At 37.7% G+C, this 23543-nt stretch overlaps 2 protein-coding genes across 5 annotated transcripts; both read left to right on the forward strand.

Moving 5' to 3' along the window:
* Window positions 1–2696: 2696 nt before the first annotated feature.
* Window positions 2697–4660, forward strand: LOC119980023 (NAC domain-containing protein 2-like). Its single transcript, XM_038822669.1, has 3 exons — window positions 2697–3037; window positions 3136–3413; window positions 3809–4660. The coding sequence occupies exons 1-3, from the start codon at window positions 2878–2880 to the stop codon at window positions 4256–4258; spliced, it is 888 nt and encodes a 295-aa protein (XP_038678597.1). The 5' UTR covers window positions 2697–2877; the 3' UTR covers window positions 4259–4660.
* A 7016-nt stretch (window positions 4661–11676) lies between these two features.
* LOC120016101 (protein CELLULOSE SYNTHASE INTERACTIVE 3-like) lies at window positions 11677–23034 on the forward strand. 4 transcript variants are annotated; one of them, XM_038868703.1, is made up of 8 exons: window positions 11677–11833; window positions 12133–12349; window positions 13270–13335; window positions 13684–16759; window positions 17706–20250; window positions 20765–21219; window positions 21930–22046; window positions 22468–23034. In XM_038868703.1, exons 3-8 carry the CDS (start codon window positions 13307–13309, stop codon window positions 22624–22626), a joined length of 6381 nt encoding a protein of 2126 aa, XP_038724631.1. In that variant the 5' UTR covers window positions 11677–11833; window positions 12133–12349; window positions 13270–13306; the 3' UTR covers window positions 22627–23034. The 4 variants fall into 4 exon arrangements, with proteins under 4 accessions (XP_038724631.1, XP_038724633.1, XP_038724634.1 ...); XM_038868705.1 differs by having other exon boundaries at window positions 12133–12291; XM_038868706.1 differs by having other exon boundaries at window positions 12133–12287.
* The last annotated feature ends 509 nt before the right edge of the window (window positions 23035–23543 follow it).

Here is a 23543-nt window from a genome sequence, read left to right on the forward strand (position 1 = left end):
CTACTCATGCTAATCCTACTAAATTCGATCGTTCATAGGAATCTGATAGATACAATTGTTCATCAATATGCCCATCCTCAAATAAGAAAGTAGACAGATCTACTAGTAGTAAGGGGTCTGCGTTCGAGTACGTTGAGCACGATTTTCTTCATTCTCAAGAGCCAGGCTGACACAATTGTTTATCTCTCTACAATACTCCACCACTCCCTCCACAAAGGAGTTTAAGATCGAGTTTGGTTGATCATGGGCATGTATATCTTAGTCAATTCTCACATAATTGCATCCTTACATTATGTTCGTAAAAGACATAAGAGCTTATGGAAATTGTGGATTTTGGGCTGTTGCTGGGTTGCTTGGTCTTGGCGAGGATGCATGGATCAATGTTTAACAAAACTTGATTGACGAATTAAGGACATTTTGAGCACAGTATGTCGATCTATTAGGTGGTTATGATCGGGCATGTTCCATTTACACTTCATTGAACTTTTGGGAATCAAATAGACTAGCACCACTTCAGAACTGGATGACAATGACAGACATGGGTCGCTTGATTACTTCAAGGTACAATGACGTATTACATCTTATTAGTTTTGAATAGTGCTTCACTGCGACCAATGTCACCACCGCCACATGAACATGTTACTATCACTATCGGGTTCGTTAATAATAATCACTTCGTCCAGGTTGCCTTGACAGAGGGTTATTTGATGTCTCTCATTATGATTCAATGGTTAGATACAGGTACGATTGTGCAGCTGCACGTGTTACACCATATACCGAACAACTTGCAGCATACAATCATTGTAGTAGTTCTATATTTCCTTTTGAAATCATTGTGTTATAATTTATGTAATTTGTATAAGTAGCGGAAAAATAAAGATGTAACATGTGTAAATGTGCCCTCAATAAATAAATCATTGTCTCCTCTCATACTTTAAGCTCTCAAATTAATATAATAAAATTATGTTAGATAAATAACTAAATTTTATATAACCAATTTGAACGCCAGATGTGGCCATCAACGGTGGAAGTGTCATTCACCATTTTTTGTCTATTTGTTACCATGTGATATAGTCATCATCGTCATATCATTCATCATTTTGTGTCATGCAAATTTTTTAAAAAACAAGAACTTTAGCCATAAGCTTGACGTCACTCTCTTTATGTCTCAAAACATGTCACACAGAACAAAAATCAAGGCACTTTTTTGACATTTAAATCTGACAAGGGGGTGAAATAAGCAAAAGTTGGGGTGTAAATAGGAGTGCCGTTCTGAAAGGGAACAAACAAATAAAGTCAATCCTACCCAATAGTTTCATCAAAGCAAGTTGAGTGAGGATGTGACTGTGATCTTTAGTTTGTAAAACCCTAGTCTTTGTGGTTTTATTATCAAAATCCTCGCATTGATTCTTCAACCTTTTTTCTGAGTTTAAATGATGAACTTATTCATTAAGGTTTAATTTAAACAATAATAATTAATTGATGAATTAATTAGATATGCATGCCCTACTATATACAAAGCCGACAAAAGTAATGTGTAGCTCTTACATGATAGCCGTTAAAGTCGTTGTCCTAAATAACAAGTTTGTGGTAAGGACACTTGTCTGTTCTTGTGTTTTTAAAAGTGATCGTGTTCAATGGATTTGATTTCGGCCGCCGTAAATTGTAATTAGTCAGATAGGGATTTGACGATGTTGAGGAATTGATTGATCTCTTTTAAGTTTTTCAATATTGAGAATCATGGGGTGGGCGGTTCTGCCGTAAAAAAATTACAACAAATTTCACTGTAATGGTTTAAAGGCACTGATAATTTTATTTTATTTTTTCCAAAAATTACTAATACGTTTTGATCGGGTTTAAGAATCAATCATATTTATTTGGTCCCAAATAAAAATTAAATTCATCGAAGAAGAGACATAAAATGTTCTGAATTTATATTTAACAATCCAATTTTTTTTATATCTTTTTCACATTAAATTTGATTTTTGTTTGATCCCTTTTGTTGCTCAAAATCTTAACTAGAGCGGCATTCGCTGTAAAAATAATGGATAGGCTCAAAAATTCAAAAAATGAGAAGAAAAAAGAAGTGGCAGCTTGTATATTTCCACAGCTTACATTCACATTTTTACTAAAAAAGGGTATGAGATTCAAATAAAGTGGACAACCATTCTCAGCTGCGGTGGTCTGGTTCAAGTCCCCAAACCTCTTTTATGTAAAAAGAATATTCGAACAAAATAGACGAAAAGGTCCTCTCAGAAATTCATGGACTCCCAATGTGTTCCCAATTCTAATGTGTTTATAAATAAATAAATATATAAATATATATATATATATGGATAATGTTATAGACCCCCAAAATTTGATTCTCAAAAGTCTTCCAAATCTATGTCACATTATAATAGTCATTGATTAAGAACGTACATATAGGGTCCACTTCACATCCAACACCACATTAAATGAGAGTATTTTGGAGGTCACTTTTTGAGGGTATTAAACATTATTTTATATATATATATAATACGGAACCGACTCGACCCGAGGCCCACAACACCAGTCCAAAACAAGTGGCGTAAGCGGTGACAAAATCCCCCCATTGTGTTGTCGCACCCTCACTTGTGCTCTTGACACGTGTCCCATCGTTGTCTGCATTATATACGAAAGTAACGAAACGAACAGCCCAGGAAAGCGAAGAAAACTTATCGTCCACGTGTTTTGCAGAACCTCCTCGCCACTTGTCCTCCCGGTCCTCCCTTATATAATTCACCTCCCTCCCTCGCGTTTTAAGTTTCAACAGCCGCAATTGTTTAGCGAAGAGAGCGGGAGCTAGAGAGAGAAAAATAACAAAGAAGAAGAAGTGGGGTAAATTTGGAATTGAAAATGAGTACAGATATACAGTTACCACCGGGGTTCAGGTTCCATCCGACCGATGAGGAGCTCATGAGGCACTATCTTTGCCGGAAATGTGCGTCGCGGTCGATCGCCGTCCCAATCGTAGCTGAAATTGATCTGTACAAGTACGATCCTTGGGATCTTCCAGGTAAATTATGTTTGATCTTCAACTACGATTTTAATATTTCCAATTTATTCTAATTTATTGAGACGAATCTTGAATCTAAATCTTGGTGAATTTTTCAGGTCTGGCGTTGTACGGTGAAAAGGAGTGGTACTTTTTCTCACCTAGGGACAGGAAGTATCCGAACGGATCAAGACCTAACCGGTCGGCCGGGTCTGGTTACTGGAAGGCGACCGGGGCTGACAAGCCGATTGGACAGCAGAAGCCAGTCGGAATCAAGAAGGCTTTGGTGTTTTACACAGGAAAATCTCCCAAAGGAGAGAAAACCAATTGGATTATGCATGAGTATCGCTTAGCCGATGTGGACCGTTCGATTCGCAACAAGAACAACAGCTTAAGGGTATACACACACACCTCTTCCCATTCACGCTTTTCTTGTTTCCACTGTTATAAAAGGGCATAATGGTCATATCCATGCATGAGAAGATATTTGATCCCAACGTCGTTGTAGAATGACCATCTTGACCTTTGCGATTTTCCCGCGAGGAAATGACTGGTCTAGTTTGCGGCGCTGATTGACAACTTAGATTGATGTGTCAAATCAGGCGGTGGAGACGTTTCTTTAGTTTCGATATTGGTGGGTCCCGTTGCCAGCATGTAGGATGTCTTACATGTGGCATTGGATTGTCGAACAATATGGACGTTTGATTTATAAATTAATATACAGCTAATAGGATGTCTTTTTTTTTTTGTATGGAGCTAATAGGATGTCTTACATGTGGTATTGGATTGCAGCTAGATGACTGGGTACTGTGTCGCATATACAACAAGAAGGGCACCGTGGAGAAGCAAGGACCGGTCGCAAACCGGAAGACAAACATGGCCGAGATTGAGGAGAAGAAACCGGCGATAATGAAAAGTGGCGTGGAGAATTCACAGCTGCCACCTGCTCCGGCAGTCACTGCGACGGTGAATGATTACATGTACTTCGACACTTCCGACTCGATACCGAGGCTGCATGCGGATTCTAGCTGCTCGGAGCATGTGGTGTCGTCGGAATTCACGGCGGAGGTTCAGAGTGAGCCCAAGTTGAAGGACGGGGGAAATTTAAATGCCCTCGATTTCGCTTATAATTATATTGAGCCCACCATGGGTAACAACGGTGCGTTTGGTTCGCAGTTTCAGGGGAATAATCAGTTGTGGCAGCTTCAGGACATGTTCATGTACCTGCAGAAGCCGTTTTGATTGAATTTGTTTTTAAGTCTTCGCATCGAACGGGTAACAGGAGACGCTGAAGTCAATGAGTGTGCCCAGGCGGGAGTGTAAGATAAGAAATGTGAGGCAGATGTAGTTTGTACTTTGTAGTCTTAGCATGAAGTAGGGTATTGAGAATAATGAGTAGTTCATATGATACTGATGTGTGTGGTATTTTATAAAGGTCTCGAGTTCGAGCCTTAAAAAAATGAAATGGGGGCATTGAATCTGAGAAGTTATGGATGTGTAGAAATGGTGTAAGGTATAGTTTGTAAATACGTAGTAGACATGTATTATATTGGGGGATGTCTGTCATTGAGTGGGTTTATACATTCAGCATTTTGTAGCCAATTTGTTTCTTCCCATTTTGATGGTAGCCTTCAATTTCAAGAATAATTTTGGCCAATTGGGTCATAGTGGGTCTCTAGAAGTAGAGATTCACTGACAAATCTCTATTATACAAATCCACACCAAATCTCTTATACAAATCATATTTTGTCCAAATCTGAAATGGCTACTTACATCAGTTTTATGTGTTGATGAGAGTGCTCTAAATAGGAAATTTGAAGGCCCAATCCTCGGAAGTGGGAACATGTTTATGGTTCCAGCCATGTCTTCCTTCCTGGACATTTTGTGTTGAGTCCAAATTGGTCCTTTAGGCCCAGAAGTAATGTTGTTGCCTGTTGGTTTCTTTAGCCCATATCCAACCCATTTTGTTGTCGGCTCAATTTAATTGTCTATCATTTGTTGGTTTCCCAGACTTGATAAACAAGTTGTGAAGTAGGCCTTTTTATAAACTGTCATTTCAGTATCAAATAATCTTAAGTTTGTGTTTCAATAGTTAGGTATTTTTAACTACCAGATCTCCCCTCAATCCTTTTACTAGTGTCTTTGTTGACTAACAGCTAACAAGGCCAAACTCATTGAAAACCTACCTAGTGGTGTGAAGATGCATGCATTCATCAACACAATTACCAAAAATTTTGTACTTTTTCTAACACTGGATATTGGGAGTGGACTTAATGAGATATTTGTGCAACTAAATTCTCGAATTCTTGACTCGTAGCAACCCCCATCTCTGCCCCGTTTAAGGGAAGGAGGAACGAAATCCCCTCTTTTCCTTCTCCCCTCCCCTCCGGTTTCCATTTTTTGCTTTGCTATCTTATTTCTTTATGAGTTTCTTCCTATGTTATTCAATAATGTTTTGGTGTATCACCCCACAGATCTGGTGGTTTTGTCTTCAAATCTGGTGGTTTTCGGTGACGACAACGTTTGTCTTATGATAACTCTGATTAAGGTTATGAAGGACATGTCTCGAGGTTATATACAACACATGCTCCATTCTTTGGCGAGATTTTAAGGCAGTCCCTCATTGTGTAACGGCTGCTCTAAGACCCCTGTCTGCCTCTCAAGAAGAGTATTATCTCTTTGTTAGTCCGTTTGTGGCATATGCTATTATTTTGGATGTTTCATTTGTTCTTAATTTAAGAGTTCGTTTTCTTGTTATGCTTTAAGAGGAGTCTCCTCTTCTATGTATTGCATAACTTTTGTTCCATTGGTTTAATACAAGTTTCTATTATTCCCGATCAAAAAGACATTGTATTTGCCCAACCCTTATTTTCCTGTTTGGTAAGTAATTTGAAGTTGCATAGCATATAGGTTGTTGCGCAACACAACAACCAAAAACAATTTTGAAGTAGGTATATATATGCGACCATTCGCCAAATTATTTTCAAACCCATCATTTGAAGGCCATTGGCAATTTTTTGCCAATATTTTCCAGAAATAATCATTTTTTCAACACTTTTCCAAATATACACATATTTGCATAATGTATTTATATGTAATTTACCACAACATAAAACGTTAGTTTTAAAAAAATCAAACATCCACAACATATTTGCATAATGTCTTTATATGTATATTCTCTCTCAAATTTTCCCTCAACTAAATTTCTCTCGTAGTATAGATTTGAGGAGGATGAGATAATCTGAGAAGGAGGAGGAGGAGAAGACCACCATCTCCTCCAGACCTCCTCCTCCATACACCTTTTATAGTTGTCCTTTTAATTTTGTTGATTTGTTTTTGGTTCATGGATCTAATTTACAATCCATATTATGTTCAATAAAGAATACGCAAGGTTTCTTCACCACACCAATTCCTATGGAGATGAAATATGGTTCTATTCATCTAGCTACCGTGGATTCTTCACAACACCGATTCTGTTGGTGTGTTCCAACGACACATATTTGGTACACATTGATGGGACTCCTAGATATGGTGGAGATTGTCTTTCTTGATGAAGGGAAAGTTAAGAATCTTGATTCAATCCATATGTATTTTTTGTTTTCTGTTTTTGTTTAGCCCGTTCAGGTCTAGCCCGAGACAGTATTATTCGGGTACATCTCGGTGTTGTTCGGTGTTTGTTCTTTGGTTTTGTAATTCCTCTGTTAATGTCTGTAAATTTTTAGGCCGCTAACGTGGCTCTAGGTATAACATTTGGTATCATGAAACGAAGTGTTGGATTTAAATTTTTTTTTTTTTTAAAAAAAGAACAGTATAGATATGTATATTTATGCTAGTATATATAACAACATTCAAAAATCAATATATAAGCTAACATTTATATAAAAACGCAAATTATTTCCCAATTGTGGTGCCATCCTCTTTCATACCCACAATATTCGGCAGATCTCAGCATATTTAAAATTCGTGATAATATACACTTCTGTGGACTATGATGTCAAGATTTGACACATAAATTGCCTAGATCCACAAAAATCTTTTATTAAATATTAAACAGCTAAGATCTGTTAACTAATGATATATATAGATACACCATCATGACAGTTAGACATTTCCTATAGACAGACCCAGTTCACCACATCAAATCAGGATGTCGGATATATATATATACAACATAAGTGGGGGCCACACATTTATTAGGGGATCCACCACATCTATGGTTGAAAAATAAGTCCACAAATTTAATCCACATAAGATATATATATATATATATATATGTTTTGCAATGTTGGTTGCAGCAGAATAAAAAATATTATTCCGGCCTTACTATTTTCATCCCGTTTTCTTCTTTCACCCCCTTATCACATCATGACGTGACAACTACAATCGACTTAAAAAATAACTTCATTAACTGTTTCTCTCTCCATTCCTCTCTCTCCATCCCATTCTCTACCTCTCCATCCCATTCTCTACCCTCCATTCTCTACCTTTCCATCTCACTTTCTCAAGATTGCCTTGTGAGATTCTTCCTCTTTCTCACTCTTAAGATCCCACTATTCTCACAAGATTTTCTTCCTAGTTAAACTTTTTTAAAAAAAATTTCCATTACAGATTAAAGTTACAGTTTTCTTCCTCCTAGATCCAACACTCCTGAAGGTGTTTTGCTTTGCGGTGGCTAAGGTGTTTGGCGAGAAAATAACACCACTTTAAAACTTTCACCAAAAATTATAATGAGAAAAAGGTATTCTTCCTCCTTAGTTCCCTTTTCATTCTCAGATCTAAGAATCCAAACACTTCATTTTCTTAAGATCTTCTTCTTGTACAAGGATGACCAGGGGAGCTCCAGCCACTACATCCTTCTCAGTTCCCTTTTCACAATTAGATCCATCACTTCTTTTTCTCAAGATCTTCTTCTTGTACAGGGATGGCCAGGAGAGCTCCAACCCCTACATCATCGTCGACTTCGTGACTCGATTTGGTATAGAATGAGACTCTGGAGTTTATTTTGTACGAGGAGCTTGACATCAAGGTTTTTAATGACAAGAAGAGGAAGACTATCTTAGATTATGTGAGGCGAAAATCATGGGACAGAGAGATGATGGAGTGAGATTGCTGGTGTTTGTGGGTGTGGAGAGCGAAGAAGGCGTTGTGTGAGATGGAGAGGAGTAAATGATGAAAAGAGAAGATGAGGTTTTTTTTCACTTTAGTCTGTGCTGAAAAAAAGTGTACTAGACCTAATCATCTGTCTCAGTAGAACCCCTATTGTGTCTTTTCATTGGGGGTTTAAATAGTAAAAATGGGGGTCTCAATAGCATTACCCATATTATTCTCACCCCCTAAAAATGGTAATCCCACCCTCCACTTTTTTATTTTGTTTTTTTTATTTGATTTTTTTAATATTAATTTATATATGATTTGATATTTGATTTTTTTAATTATGTGTGATTTGACATTTGATTCTCATTCCAAATATTAGTTTTCTCACCCTCATCAATTAATTAAAGCAAACTTATTACATCACATCAATGTAGATTATCGGGTACATTTAATGTATGCTGCAAGTTGTTCTTTGTACAAATTGACCCATTTGTTCGCATAATCATACTTGTATCTAAACCACTGAATCATAATAGGAGGTATCAGGTTACCATCTATTAATGTCAATTGAACGAAGTGATTATCATTCACAAATCTTATCTATTTCAAAAAACTCACCCCAAAATGTTCTCAACTTGCCAATCAAGTCTTGTTGAACATTGACCCATGCATTATTATCGTACCCTAATAACCCAGCAATAACCCTAAATCCACAACTTGTAGCATACATAATACACACACACACACATACATAAATATATATACATGCATATATATAATACATACATAAATATGAAATAGTCAAAAGTCGGGCTTAGCTCAAAGGCCCAAACTGAAGCTTGATTCTCAAAATCGGGCCTAGACTCGGGCCAGGTCCGATGCAGACCCACACTCATTGATCTGTATTGATGTGATATAATAAGTTTACTTTAATTAATTTATGGGGATGGGAAAACCAATTAAGGGTGAGAAAAGTAATTTTTGGAATGAAAATAAAATGTCAAATCACATGCAAATCAAAAGAATCAAATATCAAATCATATATGAAATAATATTAAAAAATACAACCTAATGATTTGAGGGTGGGATAACCAATTTGAGAGGTGAAAATACTACTTCTCTAGCATAATAACAGCGGCATTTCGTTATGTTTGAAAATGGTGTTTTTCTATTTGTGGAACCCATTGTTAATCAAAAGTACTGTTAAGCTTATATTGAAACATCATTGCACTACAACAAATTAGCTCCTTAGCTGCGGTCAAAACTGTAGCAAAAGGAACAAAACACCGTAGGACAAAATTTTACTTGCGGTACATAAACTGCGGGACGAGTAGGCGGTATCAAAGACAATACCTGTGGTTTATATGACTGCAGGTAAATGAAAAAACAAGCGCGGGACTAGATGCTCAATACCCGTGGTTTGTAAACGTGACTATAAATATAAAATTCCACGGTTACATGTTCCCTTAGATGCACGCTCAGATTCAATAATGCGCGGGTATTAGATTGATTTAACCGCATGTGTAAGTAGTGTCATTTTTAGTTGTCGCTTTTCTAACCGCGGAAAATGAGTTTTGCAACCGCAGGTGGATATTTAAATAATAATTATTTTTATTTTTATTTAATTTTAGTCTAGCAAAACAAATTCCAATATTAAAGAAATTTTACAAATAAAAAAATTTTGTTGACATTGGATCTTAAATCATATTCATATTATATATATTACTTTAACCAAAAAGACATGGTGCATATCCTGTTTTTGCCATAACTAGTCTGGTCATTTAATTAGAATCCTAAAATACTGATAAGTTCAACATCTTAACAACAATATTTGAGTTCTAGATAGATAAACAAAAGATAATAGGGACCAGTACGAGGAGACAACTTCATGTACGTACGTAATAAGATGGACCAGTAATATAAATTACATACAGATAATAGGGACCAGTACGTGGAGCTGCGGTTTTATAAACCGCAAGTAAATATTATGTGTAGCTGCGGTCACGTTATGACCGTGGGTATAAAACCGTAGGGATACAGTCTTTTTGTTGTAGTGTTGTTAACCTACTCTTACTAAATATCTTATAAGCATTATTGTTTAACGTTTTCAAAAAATAATTAAAATCACCTACACAATTGATTTGTGGTGATCAGTCATTTCAATTGAGAGATTTCAATTGGGCTTAATTTGTTAACATTGTACGATATTATAGTATTGTTTTAATACTAGTTTGATGAGTCTATTTAATATATACCTGTTAAGACTACAAATTTCTACTTCGTTTGGTGAAAGTCATCTAATGTGATTTATAAGCTTGACCCAACATCATAATATTTGAGGTGCTTTATCCGAATACTGCAAGTTAAAAAAAAAAAACTATTAGAATAAAAAGTTACAAATTGGATTATTTTTCAGAGTTTTTTCCATACTCACTTTTTAAAATTCTTAAATACCAAAATAACGTAAGTTCTTTTTTTTATTATTCTTTTATCAATATGACATAATGCGCTATTGCAATAGCGCATTTCATGTAGCACATTTAAACTAAAAGGTTTAAAAGTGCTATTCTGAGTAGCATATTTATATTACCATCAAATCCTCATTGACCTCATCCCTCCCAAGGTTGCCGACCTCATCCCTCTCAATATCGCCAATTCGCCGCCTTAAGAACACCCTTGACGATTTGTGTGGAGGTTGAAGATCTGCGTGGACCTTGAAGATGCCAGGCCACATCTTTGATATCCCATAGACAGATCCTGGTCATCATAATCGCTAAGCAAAAACCTTGCTTGCTATAGCCCTGGATCCACATGCCATTAGCAGATCTAGTCCATCCACTAATCAAAAATCAAAGAAGCAAACCACTAATTGTGAATCGACGACCTTGATAGGGATGATGTCAACGAGAATTTGACGGTAATATGTAAAATGCGCTATTAAGAGTAGCGCATTTATAATTTTAGTTTAAATGCGTTAGCGCTTTTCACATGAAATACGTTATTGACAATAGTACATTATGTTATATTCATAAAAAAAATACTTATTTTTTGGTATTTAGAATTTTCAAAAGTGATGGTATGAAAACACTCTTTTTTTTTCAAAGAATTATTTACTAAATAATTTGGTAATTATGCATACATGTATGATGTATCCCAAGAATATTCACACCAACTCTTCCAAGTCAGTTCATTTTGTCACCAACCAAAAGACCAAAAGAAATACAATAACACTTTACTGCACTCTGTTGACTCATCCTTTACTATTTTCTTTCTAAACAAAAAAAAACTCATGACAGTTGAACATCTCTGCAATCTGCATTTACAGGAAAAAAAAAAACACTAAAGAATTAACGGTACAAGACCTGCGAGCACGAATCCCCAAATAAATAAAAAATGAATTTAATTTTTTTTTTTTAATTGTGGGACCAATTGCCTTCAATTTCCTGGGGGTTGCTACGCCAATAGCAAAATTAATTACTAGACATGATTAAAAAAATAAATTACTTGAATAAATAGGAAAAATTAGAAAATAAAGGGGAAAAACACACAAATGAAAAGGAAACGAAATGAATAGACTGAGACTCTTTCTCTCTCCTCCCTCACCAGTCACAGAGTCACTACCTCTCTTTCTCTCTCCTCCGTACGTTTTCGCCTTTTACACTCTCTACTGAGGCTTCACTGGTCTACCTCTCATCTCCGTTTCTCTCCGGCACTGAATTACTGGTATTTATTTTTCTTGTGTTTAATTTTTAATTTTTGATGTTCTATTTTCGTTTGAGTCAAGTGAAATGGCGTTTCTCGTGTTCAGATACTTTGTGGCTTCTGTGATCTGATCTCTGGATTGTTCTCAATTTCTTTTCTTTTTTCTTTTCATTCATTCAGGTTAATGATCAGTTATAATGTGAATTTAATTTTAGTGAATTAGCTTTATCAACGCTTAATTATTGTAGATTTTGTCGGAGGAAGATCCGATTCTGCATGTGTTAGAGTTTTGATGTATATATACTTTTTTGTTGCTCCAGTTCAGTTTTCTTGGTGTTCTTGGAAAGAACTGTGTAACGGAGGATTGAGTTGCGCGAATCTGCTCTTCAGAAGCCTGTATTGGATCACTAATTGCACGGTGATGGATAACTTGACCGTGGAGTATTGAGGCAGTAATGCTTTGCTTTCCGAGAAGGCAGGTTTGGTAGCTGAAAGGAGGGAATTCTCTGGCATTTGCATTTATAGCGAATTTGTGAGGTATTTGATTTTGCACGATAATGGTAGCGTTGCAGGGGTGCAACCTAGAGGTCACAAGTTTAATTCTTGAAATTAACCTCTTCACACATTATGTGGGGTAAGCTTTGCGTACAGTTTGCTTGTCTCCGACCCCCCTGCCCACTAGAGGAGTCTTGTGTGCGGGTGTTGTTTTTATTTTATTTTGCACGATTTGATCTCTATAAGTAATACAATTTTGATAGAAATGGTTTTTCCCGTTTGAGGAAGATTTTTTCTGAATTGTGTTTTCCTTTTTCTTAATTGGTGCCAATATATGGCTTTGCATTCTGGGAATCTGGGCAATGACTGGAATTGTGACGTAGGACAAGTTTCATTATTTCTCTATAATTATTAGGAGTTTTATTATTTTGAGTAACTATTAGGAATTCTAATAATTAAATATGAATAAATCTTAATAATTATAGAAAAATACTGAATCTTGTCCTACATCAAATTGTGTTTTTGAAGTTGTGGTATTGGGAATGTGAAGCAGTTTCATCTGGGGTTTTAATTTTTATATGTAACCAGGAATTGGATTTATGTTAATACTTAAGATTGGTTTTGACATGTCATATTTCGGTTCAAAGGTTTTTTTTATTATTAATTTTTTGTTGAATTTTTGATAATAACCTCTGTAGAGTCTATCACTTTCTTCTGTATCTAATGTGTACTCCTCATGGTTTTCCAGAAATGGGGCTGTCAAGCACTAACAGTATTGGAAATTGCTTATAAGTAATATGGTGATGAAAAAGTTCATTAAAAAGGAGATTGGAAAAGTTTGGTTATACGGCTCTTAATTCCTGTATTTCCTGCGGAGCCTGAGATTTGTTTTGGACTTTTTGCTGGGTTCTTGTCAATTTGGAGTTTATCTGGCACAACTCATTGGTTGCCTTGATTTGCAGGTTCCCAAGTGAAGCCTAAAGTGGCGTGTCTGAGCAAATGTCGAAGTCTCCCTCCCATGAACCACGGTAATTTAAGTCTTCATCTACTTCTCAGCATAGGTTATAGTCGCTTTCACCTCTTAAAAGTTTGCTTAGAAATTTGTCTGTGTTGCTAAGAATTAAGAAATATGTTTTCACCCGCCACTAACTTTTTTCTTTTTAAACGTGAATCTGTTTTATGACTGTGCCAAAATTGAACATAACTGAAAGTGCATAGAGAGGAAGTGATATGCAGAATTTTTAATCAATATAGATTTTACCAGATTAACTGTGGAAGCAACGGTTCAACTTGGGGGTTCTTTGTGTTGTGATGGGATTTGTCATTTCTTGCATCCGGCACTAATTGTAGAAAAATGAATTTGTGATCTCATCCAGGGATTCAAATGGAGCAAAAGGAATGGATAATCCAGAAGATACAATGGCTACAGTTGCTCAGTTTATTGAGCAACTTCAAACCAACATGTCTTCACCACAGGAGAAGGAACTTATCACAGCGAGATTGCTAGGTATTGCCAAGGTGAGAAAGGAGGCAAGGGCGCTTATTGGCGCTCATGGGCAGGCAATGCCACTGTTTGTCTCCATTCTCCGGAGTGGTTCACCTGTGGCAAGAGTTAATGTTGCTGGAATGCTTAGTGTTCTATGCAAAGATGACGAGTTACGATTGAAGGTACTTCTAGGAGGGTGCATCCCACCATTACTGTCTCTTTTGAAATCTGAATCTGCGGAGGCAAGGAAGGCAGCAGCAGAAGCAATATGTGAGGTTTCCTCAGGGGGGCTCTCAGATGATCATGTTGGTATCAAGATTTTTGTCACTGAAGGTGTAATACCTACTTTGTGGGATCAACTCAATCCAAAAAACAAGCAGGACAAAGTTGTTCAAGGATTTGTCACTGGAGCTTTGAGAAATCTGTGTGGTGACAAGGATGGTTACTGGAAAGCTATGCTTGAGGCTGGAGGAGTACATATTATCGTTGGCCTTCTCGCTTCTGACAATGTTGATGCTCAATCAAATGCAGCTTCTCTTCTGGCCCGTTTGATGTCATCTTTCAGTGATAGCATCCCCAAAGTAATTGATTCTGGAGCTGTCAAAGCTTTGCTTCGCTTAGTAGGTCAAAATAATAATATTTCTGTCCGTGCAAGTTCTGCTGATGCTCTGGAGGCTGTTTCTTCTAAGTCAACTATGGCTAAGAAAGCTATTGTAGATGCAGATGGTGTTCCAGTTCTCATTGGGGCAGTGGTCGCTCCCTCTAAAGAGTCTATGCAAGGAGGGTGTGGCCAGGCTCTGCAAAAGCACGCAGTCCGTGCCTTAGCAAATATCTGCGGTGGGAAGTCTTCTTTGATACTGTATCTTGGAGAACTGTCTCAGTCACCTCGCCTTTCAGCACCAATTGCTGATATAATTGGAGCACTTGCCTATGCTTTGATGGTTTTTGAGCAAATATCCGGTAGTGATGAGGAACCTCTGGATGCAAAATGGATTGAAGATGTATTAGTGAAACTACTGAAGCCCCATGATAATAAACTGGTTCAAGAGCGTGTCCTCGAGGCCATGGCAAGTCTGTATGGAAACATCCATCTTTCAAGATCTCTCAATCATGCTGAAGCAAAGAAGGTACTTATTGGGATTGTAACAATGGCTACTTCTGATGTACAGGAGTATCTTATACCATCTTTGACCAGCTTATGTTGTGATGGGGTTGGCATCTGGGAGGCTATTGGGAAAAGAGAAGGAATTCAACTATTGATATCATTGCTAGGCTTATCAAGTGAGCAGCATCAAGAGCACGCTGTTCAGTTGCTGGCTATATTGACTGACCAGGTTGACGACAGCAAGTGGGCAACCACTGCTGCTGGTGGAATTCCTCCTTTGGTAAATTTACTGGAGACTGGTTCCCAAAGGGCAAGAGAGGATGCATCCCATGTTCTGTGGAATTTGTGTGGTCACAGTGAAGACATCCGTGCTTGTGTTGAAAGTGCAGGAGCTATACCTGCGTTCTTATGGCTTTTAAGAAGTGGCACAACAAAAGGCCAAGAAGCCTCAGCTATGGCGCTCAGAAAGCTTGTACAGACAGCTGATTCTGCCACGATTAATCAGCTTTTAGCCATGCTTCTTGGAGACTCCCCAAACTCGAAGGCCCATATAATCAGAGTTTTAGGTCATGTACTTACAATGGCATCATATAGGGATCTCGTAAACAAGGGATCTGCTGCTAATAAAGGTCTAACTTCTCTTGTTCAAGTTCTCAACTCATCAAATGAAGAAACCCAGGAGTGTACAGCTTCTGTCTTAGCTGATCTATTCAGTACAAGACAAGATATCTGTGATAGTTTTGCAACAGATGAGATCGTGCATCCTTGCATGAAGCTTTTGACCAGTAATACTAATACTCAAGTAGTGGCAATGCAGTTGGCTCGAGCATTGGGTGCTTTGTCACGTCCAACCAATACCAAGAGTCCAACCAAGATGCCTTATATTGCAGAAGGGGATGTCAAACCTTTAATTAAATTGGCTAAAACTTCCTCCATCGATGCTGCTGAGACTGCAGTCGCTGCACTTGCCAATCTTCTCTCAGACAGCCAGGTTGCTGCCGAAGCCCTTGCGGAAGATATCAGTTCAACATTGACACGAGTGTTAGGAGAAGGAAGTCTAGAAGGCAAGAAAAATGCGTCACGGGCCCTTCATCAATTGTTGAATCATTTTCCAGTCAGTGATCTACTCAAAGGAAATGCTCAGTGTCGCTTTGTTGTACTTGCAATTGTGGATTCGTTGAAGGCTATGGATATGGATGGGATTGGGGCGGCACAGGCTTTAGAAGTTGTTGCACTCTTGGCTAGGACAAAACATGGTGTGAACATGACTTACCATCCATGGTCTGCGCTTGCTGAAGCTCCATATAGCTTGGAGCCTTTATTGTGCTGCCTGGCTGAGGGTCCCCCTCATCTGCAAGATAGGGCCATAGAAATTTTATCTAGGTTAGGTGCTGATCAACCTAGCGTACTTGGTGATCTGCTAGTTGCAAGTTCAAGATCCATTGGCTCACTAGCTAATAGGATAATCTACTCTTCAAGTTTGGAAGTGAGAGTTGGAGGGGCTGTGTTACTTATATGTGCTGCTAAGGGCCATAAAAAACTGTCAATAGAAGCACTTGATGTATCAGGAGATTTAAAACCTCTTATATATGCTTTAGTGGAAATGATGAAGTGGAAATCTAGCTATTCATCTTTAGGAACTGAAGTTAGAACACCAAGAGGTTTTATGGAAATAACTCCATTTCAAGATGCTGATGAGTTTGACATTCCTGATCCAGCCACTGCCTTGGGAGGTACTAGTGCTTTGTGGTTGCTATCATTAATATGTTCCTTTCAAGTGAAGAACATATCAACTGTTATGGAAGCTGGTGGCCTTGAGGCTCTCTCGGACAAGCTTGCAAGTTATACTTCCAATCCTCAGGTATCTTGTGCTTTGGCCTTCATTGTCGTATTCCCTTCCTCTATCTGTCCCAACCATCCTGGAAAACTACTTGCTCCTTTTTCTTCCACTCCTTGTTGTGGCAATCAGTGTGTGTGATATATGATTACTGGTAGACCTTGAACACAATGTGTCATGCCTTTGGATATGATTGATGCAAGCATTTCTCATTACGTTTAGCTGGCCATGCTAAATATTAGAATTGTCATCATTTAACCCTACCTATGTCGCGGTTCTGTTCATTTTAGTTTCTTTTACTATGTTAATTAACTTTTAGGTGGTGAATTCATCATGTTTTTGTTTTTGCATTTAGTCGAATTACGTTTGGTCATGCTCAGCTATGTGACATGTTTTCCTCAACTCTTGAGGAATTTTCTTTTTTTTTTTTAATAGTCAGATCTAATATTTCCATTTGTCTTAAATATCACTCTATAATTCCTGCAGATTTGGGGTTCTCCCGTTAGTCTTATTTAATTTATCTTTTTAACTTTAAAGTATGTTATTCCATGCCCAAAGTAAATGTCCATGCACGTCCTATGCATGCGAGGATTGTCCATGCTGTTAACCTTGAAGCTTGGTTTGGATGAGTGGAAAACTTAGCAGATGACTAAACATAAGAAAATATAGTAAAGAAACATAAGTTTGGTGAGGAGTAGGGGGGAAGATGGATTTTAGTAACATGATAAAGTTTGTGTAATTACATCTTGAAAAGGTATGCTGATTCATAGAGATATGCTGCCACTATGCCTATCAAAGGCTCCAAATGTTTTAACTTTTGTTTCATATGTAGAGATAATGGCTTCTGACTGTTGGCAGCAGCTGTTATTTTATAGAACATTGCACATATAGTGTATCGATAAATATATAGATATGTTAAAATTTGAGTATTTGATGTTTATTGCTTAGCCAAAATTTCTTTCATTCTCAGGCAGAATTTGAGGATACAGAGGGTGTATGGATTATTGTCTTGCTCCTATCTATCTTGTTCCAAGATGATAATGCTGTCCTGTATTCTGCAACAATGCGGATCCTGCCTTCAATTACTCTTTTGTTGAGACCTGATGACTTGGTCAATAGTTATCTTGCTGCCCAGGCAATGGCCAGTCTTGTTTGTCGTAAAAGCAAGGCCATCGATCTTGCTATTGCAAATTCAGGTGCCGTTGCTGGCTTAGTCACCCTAATTGGTTACATAGAATCAGATATGCCACATCTTATCGCTTTGTCCAAAGAGTTTTCCCTTGAACAAAATCCTGATCAAGTTGTTCTGGAACACCTTTTTGAAATTGAAGATATAAGGCTTGGCTCAACTGCACGGAAATCTATTCCTCTGTTGGTGGATCTCTTGAGACCAAATCCAGATCGGCCTGGTGCACCGCCAATTGCTATTAGACTCTTGACCCGTATTGCTGAAGGTAGTGATACAAATAAGTTACTCATGGCTGAAGCAGGAGCTTTGGATGCTTTGACAAAGTACCTCTCATTAAGTCCTCAAGACTCAACAGAGGCCTCCATAACTGAATTGCTAAGAATTTTGTTTAGCAACTCGGATCTTATACGATATGAAGCATCACTTAGTTCGTTGAATCAACTAATAGCTGTATTACGTTTGGGGTCAAGAAGTGCTAGATTCAGTGCTGCGAGGGCTCTTCATGAGCTTTTTGATGCTGAAAATATCAGAGATTCTGAATTAGCGAGGCAGGCTGTTCACCCATTAGTTGATATGCTTAACACTGCAGCAGAGGGTGAGCAAGATGCTGCACTTGGTGCGTTGATCAAGCTGACTTCAGGAAATACTTCGAATGCAGCTTTATTGATTGATATCGAAGGAAGCCCACTTGAGAGTCTCTACAAAATTTTATCTTCCGCTTCTTCCCTGGAACTGAAGAGAAATGCGGCACAATTTTGTTTTATTCTGTTTGGTAACACAAAAGTCAGAGCAGATCCAATGACCTCTGAATGCATGCAACCTCTTATATCACTTATGCGATCAGATTCAAGTGTAGCAGTGGAATCTAGCATTTGTGCTTTTGAGAAATTGTTGGACGATGAACAATTAGTGGAGCTTGCAGCAGCCCATGATGTTGGGGACCTCCTGGTCAGCTTGGTTTCTGGCACAAATCATCAAGTTATTGAGGCAAGTATTTCTGCTCTAATAAAGCTGGGGAAAGACCACAACCCTCGCAAAATGGATATGGTCAAAGCAGGTGTTATTGATAATTGTCTTGAGCTGCTCCCTGTTGCTCCCAGTTCATTATGCTCCTCAATTGCGGAGTTATTTCGCATTTTAACAAATAGTGGTGCAATTGCTAGAAGTTCAGCCGCTTCAAAAATCGTAGAACCACTTTTTATGGTGTTGCATCGTCCTGATTTCAGTATATGGGGCCAGCATAGTGCTTTGCAGGCACTTGTCAATATTCTGGAGAAGCCACAGAGCCTTGCAACATTGAAACTTACTCCCAGCCAGGTCATTGAACCTCTAATTTCATTTCTCGAATCCCCATCTCAGGCCATCCAACAGCTTGGTACAGAACTACTGTCTCATCTTCTTGCTCAGGAGCATTTTCAACAAGATATTACGACTAAAAATGCAGTTGTGCCCCTGGTTCAGCTTGCTGGAATTGGAATTCTGAATCTACAGCAAACTGCCATAAAAGCATTGGAAAAGATCTCCACTAGCTGGCCAAAGGCAGTTGCTGATGCTGGAGGTATCTTTGAGCTGGCAAAGGTTATTATTCAAGAAGATCCTCAACCACCTCATGCACTGTGGGAATCAGCTGCTCTGGTTCTCTCTAATGTTCTGCGTTTCAAGGCAGAGTATTATTTTAAAGTTCCTGTCATAGTACTTGTGAAAATGTTGCATTCAACAATAGAGAGCACTATTACTGTAGCTCTAAATGCCTTAATTGTTCATGAAAGAAGTGATCCTTCAAGTGATGTGCTGATGACAGAAGCTGGTGCCATAGATGCTCTGTTGGACCTACTAAGATCTCATCAGTGCGAAGAAGCGTCTGGAAGATTACTTGAAGCTCTATTCAACAATGTACGAGTACGAGAGATGAAGGTTTCTAAATATGCAATTGCACCATTAGCTCAGTATTTGTTGGATCCACAAACCAGATCTCAGTCTGGGAAACTTCTTGCTGCTCTAGCTCTTGGAGACCTCTCCCAGCATGAAGGTCTTGCTAGAGCCAGTGATTCTGTTTCTGCATGCCGTGCTTTGATAAGCTTGCTTGAAGATCAGCCAACTGAAGAAATGAAAATGGTGGCAATTTGTGCGTTGCAGAACTTCGTCATGCACAGTAGAACTAATAGGCGAGCTGTTGCAGAAGCAGGTGGCATATTAGAAGTTCAGGAGCTACTGCTGTCCCCAAATCCAGAAGTTGCTGGGCAGGCAGCATTATTGATCAAAATTTTATTTTCTAATCATACGCTCCAAGAATATGTTTCTAATGAACTCATCAGATCATTGACGGGTAAGTTATACAGTTACAACAATTTGGTACTACTTTTTAGCTTTTTTGGTTTCTGCTATGAAGCAATTTAATCAGATATACAGTCTAATTAGATCTTCTACATTTTATCAATAGCATAATAACTGTTGAATATGAGTGCCACTTTTCCTAGCGGCTAGCTCCATTGTGAAAGTGAAATATCATGTGCTTTTGTCTTTGTTTTTGTGTAGTTCTGTGGTATGTTCTTAATGGGAATCAATAATTACTCTATGTCATCTGTTTATTTGAGGGATTTGTTTAAGAATAAGAAGCATGTTTACCGGCAGCCTGTCATTGCTGAATTTCTCAGAGAAAATCTTTTAAGAACTTTTCTGCAATATAATGTAACATGATGTACTGTCACAAATATAATGCATGGTTTCTTAACAACCCTTTTTTATCTGTGATATTTTTCAGTTCATATTTTATTTGAATCATGATACCATTTCTTACTTGTCCTCTATCTGATATATGAAATTTTATTACTCTGGCACAGCTGCACTAGAGAGAGAGTTGTGGTCCTTGGAAACTATCAATGAAGAGGTCTTGAGAACCTTGCATGTGATGTTCACCAACTTTCCTAAGCTTCATATTTCTGAAGCAGCTACCCTGTGTATCCCCCATTTGATAAATGCACTAAAATCTGGTGGTGAGGGTGCTCAGGAATCTGTATTGGATACCCTATGTTTGTTAAAACATTCTTGGTCAACCATGCCAATAGATATTGCGCAGTCTCAGGCTATGGTTGCTGCAGAAGCCATTCCCGTTCTTCAAATGCTCATGAAAACCTGCCCACCTAGTTTTCATGAGAGAGCAGACAGCTTGTTGCACTGCCTACCTGGGTGTTTGACAGTTACGATTAAGCGTGGAAACAACTTAAAGCAAGCCATGGGATCGACAAATGCTTTTTGTCGATTGACAATAGGAAATGGTCCTCCACGGCAAACCAAGGTATCAACTCTGTCACTTTTAGGACATTATCTGCAGAAGTGAACATTAGTTTATGTGGCTTGAAGAAAACCTTGTTTAGTATGGGAAAATTGTTCAATGGTATGTTTCAAGTGAATTGCCCTCTTTTGGTGGAAGGTGACGATTTTTAGTGCATCATAAAATTAAGGCAACATATGCAGAGTTTTTTTTTTTTTTGGAAGAAATCTTATAAAATTCCACCAATGAATTTGCAGAGCTTCTGATTTCGATATTCTAAAGGATTCGGATAAATTTTTCTGTTCTTTATACTGTGGATCTAGCACAGAGATGTAAATACTCCTATTGATGTAGTCAAACTTATCTTTTTAACTGATCGTATTTAGGGTCTTTTCATTCAAAAGAATTTGAGATCTGCTATTATTGACTCATAAAGCTGATTATTTTGTACTTTTTAGCTTATGTGCCAATTGTTATGGCAATTGAGAGATTCTGCCAGTGAAAATTGGTGCTTTAGTGTAATTGTATAGCCCGAACTATGGTTGAGTTCCCCATTGCTTATTTTTATGTACCTGTGCTTAGTTTTGCTAAAAGATTGTGTTACGACAAGAAATAATAAACAAGTAGGTAAGAATGAGCGGCATCAAAATTAAGCAAACTTTGTTTTGAAGTTGAACAGTACATACTATTTCCAATATCAATTTGCAACATTTAATGGTCTGTGCTTTTTTTAGGTTGTAAGCCACAGTATTTCCCCGGAATGGAAAGAAGGGTTTACGTGGGCTTTTGATGTTCCTCCAAAGGGACAAAAACTTCACATCATATGCAAAAGCAAAAATACATTTGGGAAGGTAATTAGCTGATGTACTTTTCATACAGTTCTCATTGCAAGGCGATTGAGCTGTTCATTTTAAGAGTTCCAATTATCAGTAATGTCATGTATAGTTTGGACCGCTGGCAGTTCTTAGATTAAGCTGGCTACAGCGGAATTGTTTCTTTTGTTTTTATGTGATACCTTTCGTTATAGTTTGTAGCTGACAGTTGTGTCTGGGGTTGACTCTGTAGGATAGATCCAATGTGGCCCTTTGTTAGAGAGTTTCCACGTTATCAATTTCCTTTCTACATGATAACTTTCTTTTTTGTGTTGCACTCTGCTAAACTATTTCAAATTTTAATTTGGTATAGTTTACCCTCATCATCAATATTTTTTCTCCTTGAATTTTTACTTTTGTACAATTTGATCTCATCATCAGTATTTTCATTGAATTTCAGAGTACTCTTGGAAGAGTAACCATACAAATTGACAAAGTTGTGTCTGAAGGAGTATATAGTGGATTATTCAGCCTTAACCACAGCAGCAACAAGGACGGTTCTTCCAGAACGCTTGAAATTGAGATTATCTGGTCCAATCGGATATCAGATGATATGTGAAAGTGCAGAATGTCATCTACAATGACTCAGTCACAGCAACCTTCTAGTAAAGCCAATAACAGAAGCTTTGATATTCCTTATTGCCAATAGAGTGCAACGCGGTTCCCTAGTAAGTGTTTTATATCGTTTGTCAATCCAATTTTGTAGTATAAAAGATCACAGTGCATAAGATGGCAAAAATGTAAATTGTTTGCTTAATTTGCGGGCGTTGAAACAAGAGGTAATGGAGGTTCCCAGTTAGGGAAAATATGAATGCTTGTTTAGAAACTTCTTGTACAGGTTAGGGAGTAGGCATATTAGCCACTAAAAAAGGCAAATTATATGTTTTGTCGGCACAAGGTACTGCAGGTCCCATGTATTGGAATTGAATATGATGAAAATTGAAGTATGATGTTGCTGTTTATTTTAGATGGTTCTTGCTATGATTTCCTGGAAATAAACACGAATAGATGCAGATGAAGTAGAATGTATTTGCTCATGCTGATTCTGGAGTCCTTTTAACTTGCAAGAAACCAGATATCAAGACTTCATTAATATATCCCAATCTTCAATCTGATAACTAATTCAGGCTACCGGCCATTGGGAGGATGGGTTTACGGTCGTTCGTTTTGACAGGAGTTTCAATTAGAACACTCCGAACTATATTGTCCGCAACAATCGCGAATCCTCCTCCCAAATGTAGGCCAAGAATCACTCTCCTATAAGAGCATCTGCATCAGTTTCTCTTAACAGATTCCCTAAAATACAGACAAAATGTCACTTTCCCCTATTTTACAGATTCCCTATCCAATCAACACTGCATCAGATTACCTACCATATTCTCTATTGCATTAAAATAATATTTATTTCTCTTTCCTTTATTTATTCTATTCATATAAACTACTTCTATTTAAAATAATAAATTAATTACATTTAAA

The sequence above is a fragment of the Tripterygium wilfordii genome, chromosome 15, assembly GCF_013401445.1.
Source record: "Tripterygium wilfordii isolate XIE 37 chromosome 15, ASM1340144v1, whole genome shotgun sequence".
NCBI lineage: Eukaryota > Viridiplantae > Streptophyta > Magnoliopsida > Celastrales > Celastraceae > Tripterygium > Tripterygium wilfordii.

Excerpts from the sequence above, each read along its gene's own strand:
- LOC119980023 (XM_038822669.1), top strand. The coding sequence starts at position 2,878 with ATGAGTACAGATATACAGTTACCACCGGGGTTCAGGTTCCATCCGACC. Across the intron at positions 3,038-3,135 it reads CGATCCTTGGGATCTTCCAG|GTCTGGCGTTGTACGGTGAA; the intron begins GTAAATTATGTT and ends TGAATTTTTCAG. Across the intron at positions 3,414-3,808 it reads ACAAGAACAACAGCTTAAGG|CTAGATGACTGGGTACTGTG; the intron begins GTATACACACAC and ends ATTGGATTGCAG.
- LOC120016101 (XM_038868703.1), top strand. The coding sequence starts at position 13,307 with ATGTCGAAGTCTCCCTCCCATGAACCACG. Across the intron at positions 16,760-17,705 it reads GTTATACTTCCAATCCTCAG|GCAGAATTTGAGGATACAGA; the intron begins GTATCTTGTGCT and ends TTTCATTCTCAG. Across the intron at positions 20,251-20,764 it reads ACTCATCAGATCATTGACGG|CTGCACTAGAGAGAGAGTTG; the intron begins GTAAGTTATACA and ends ACTCTGGCACAG.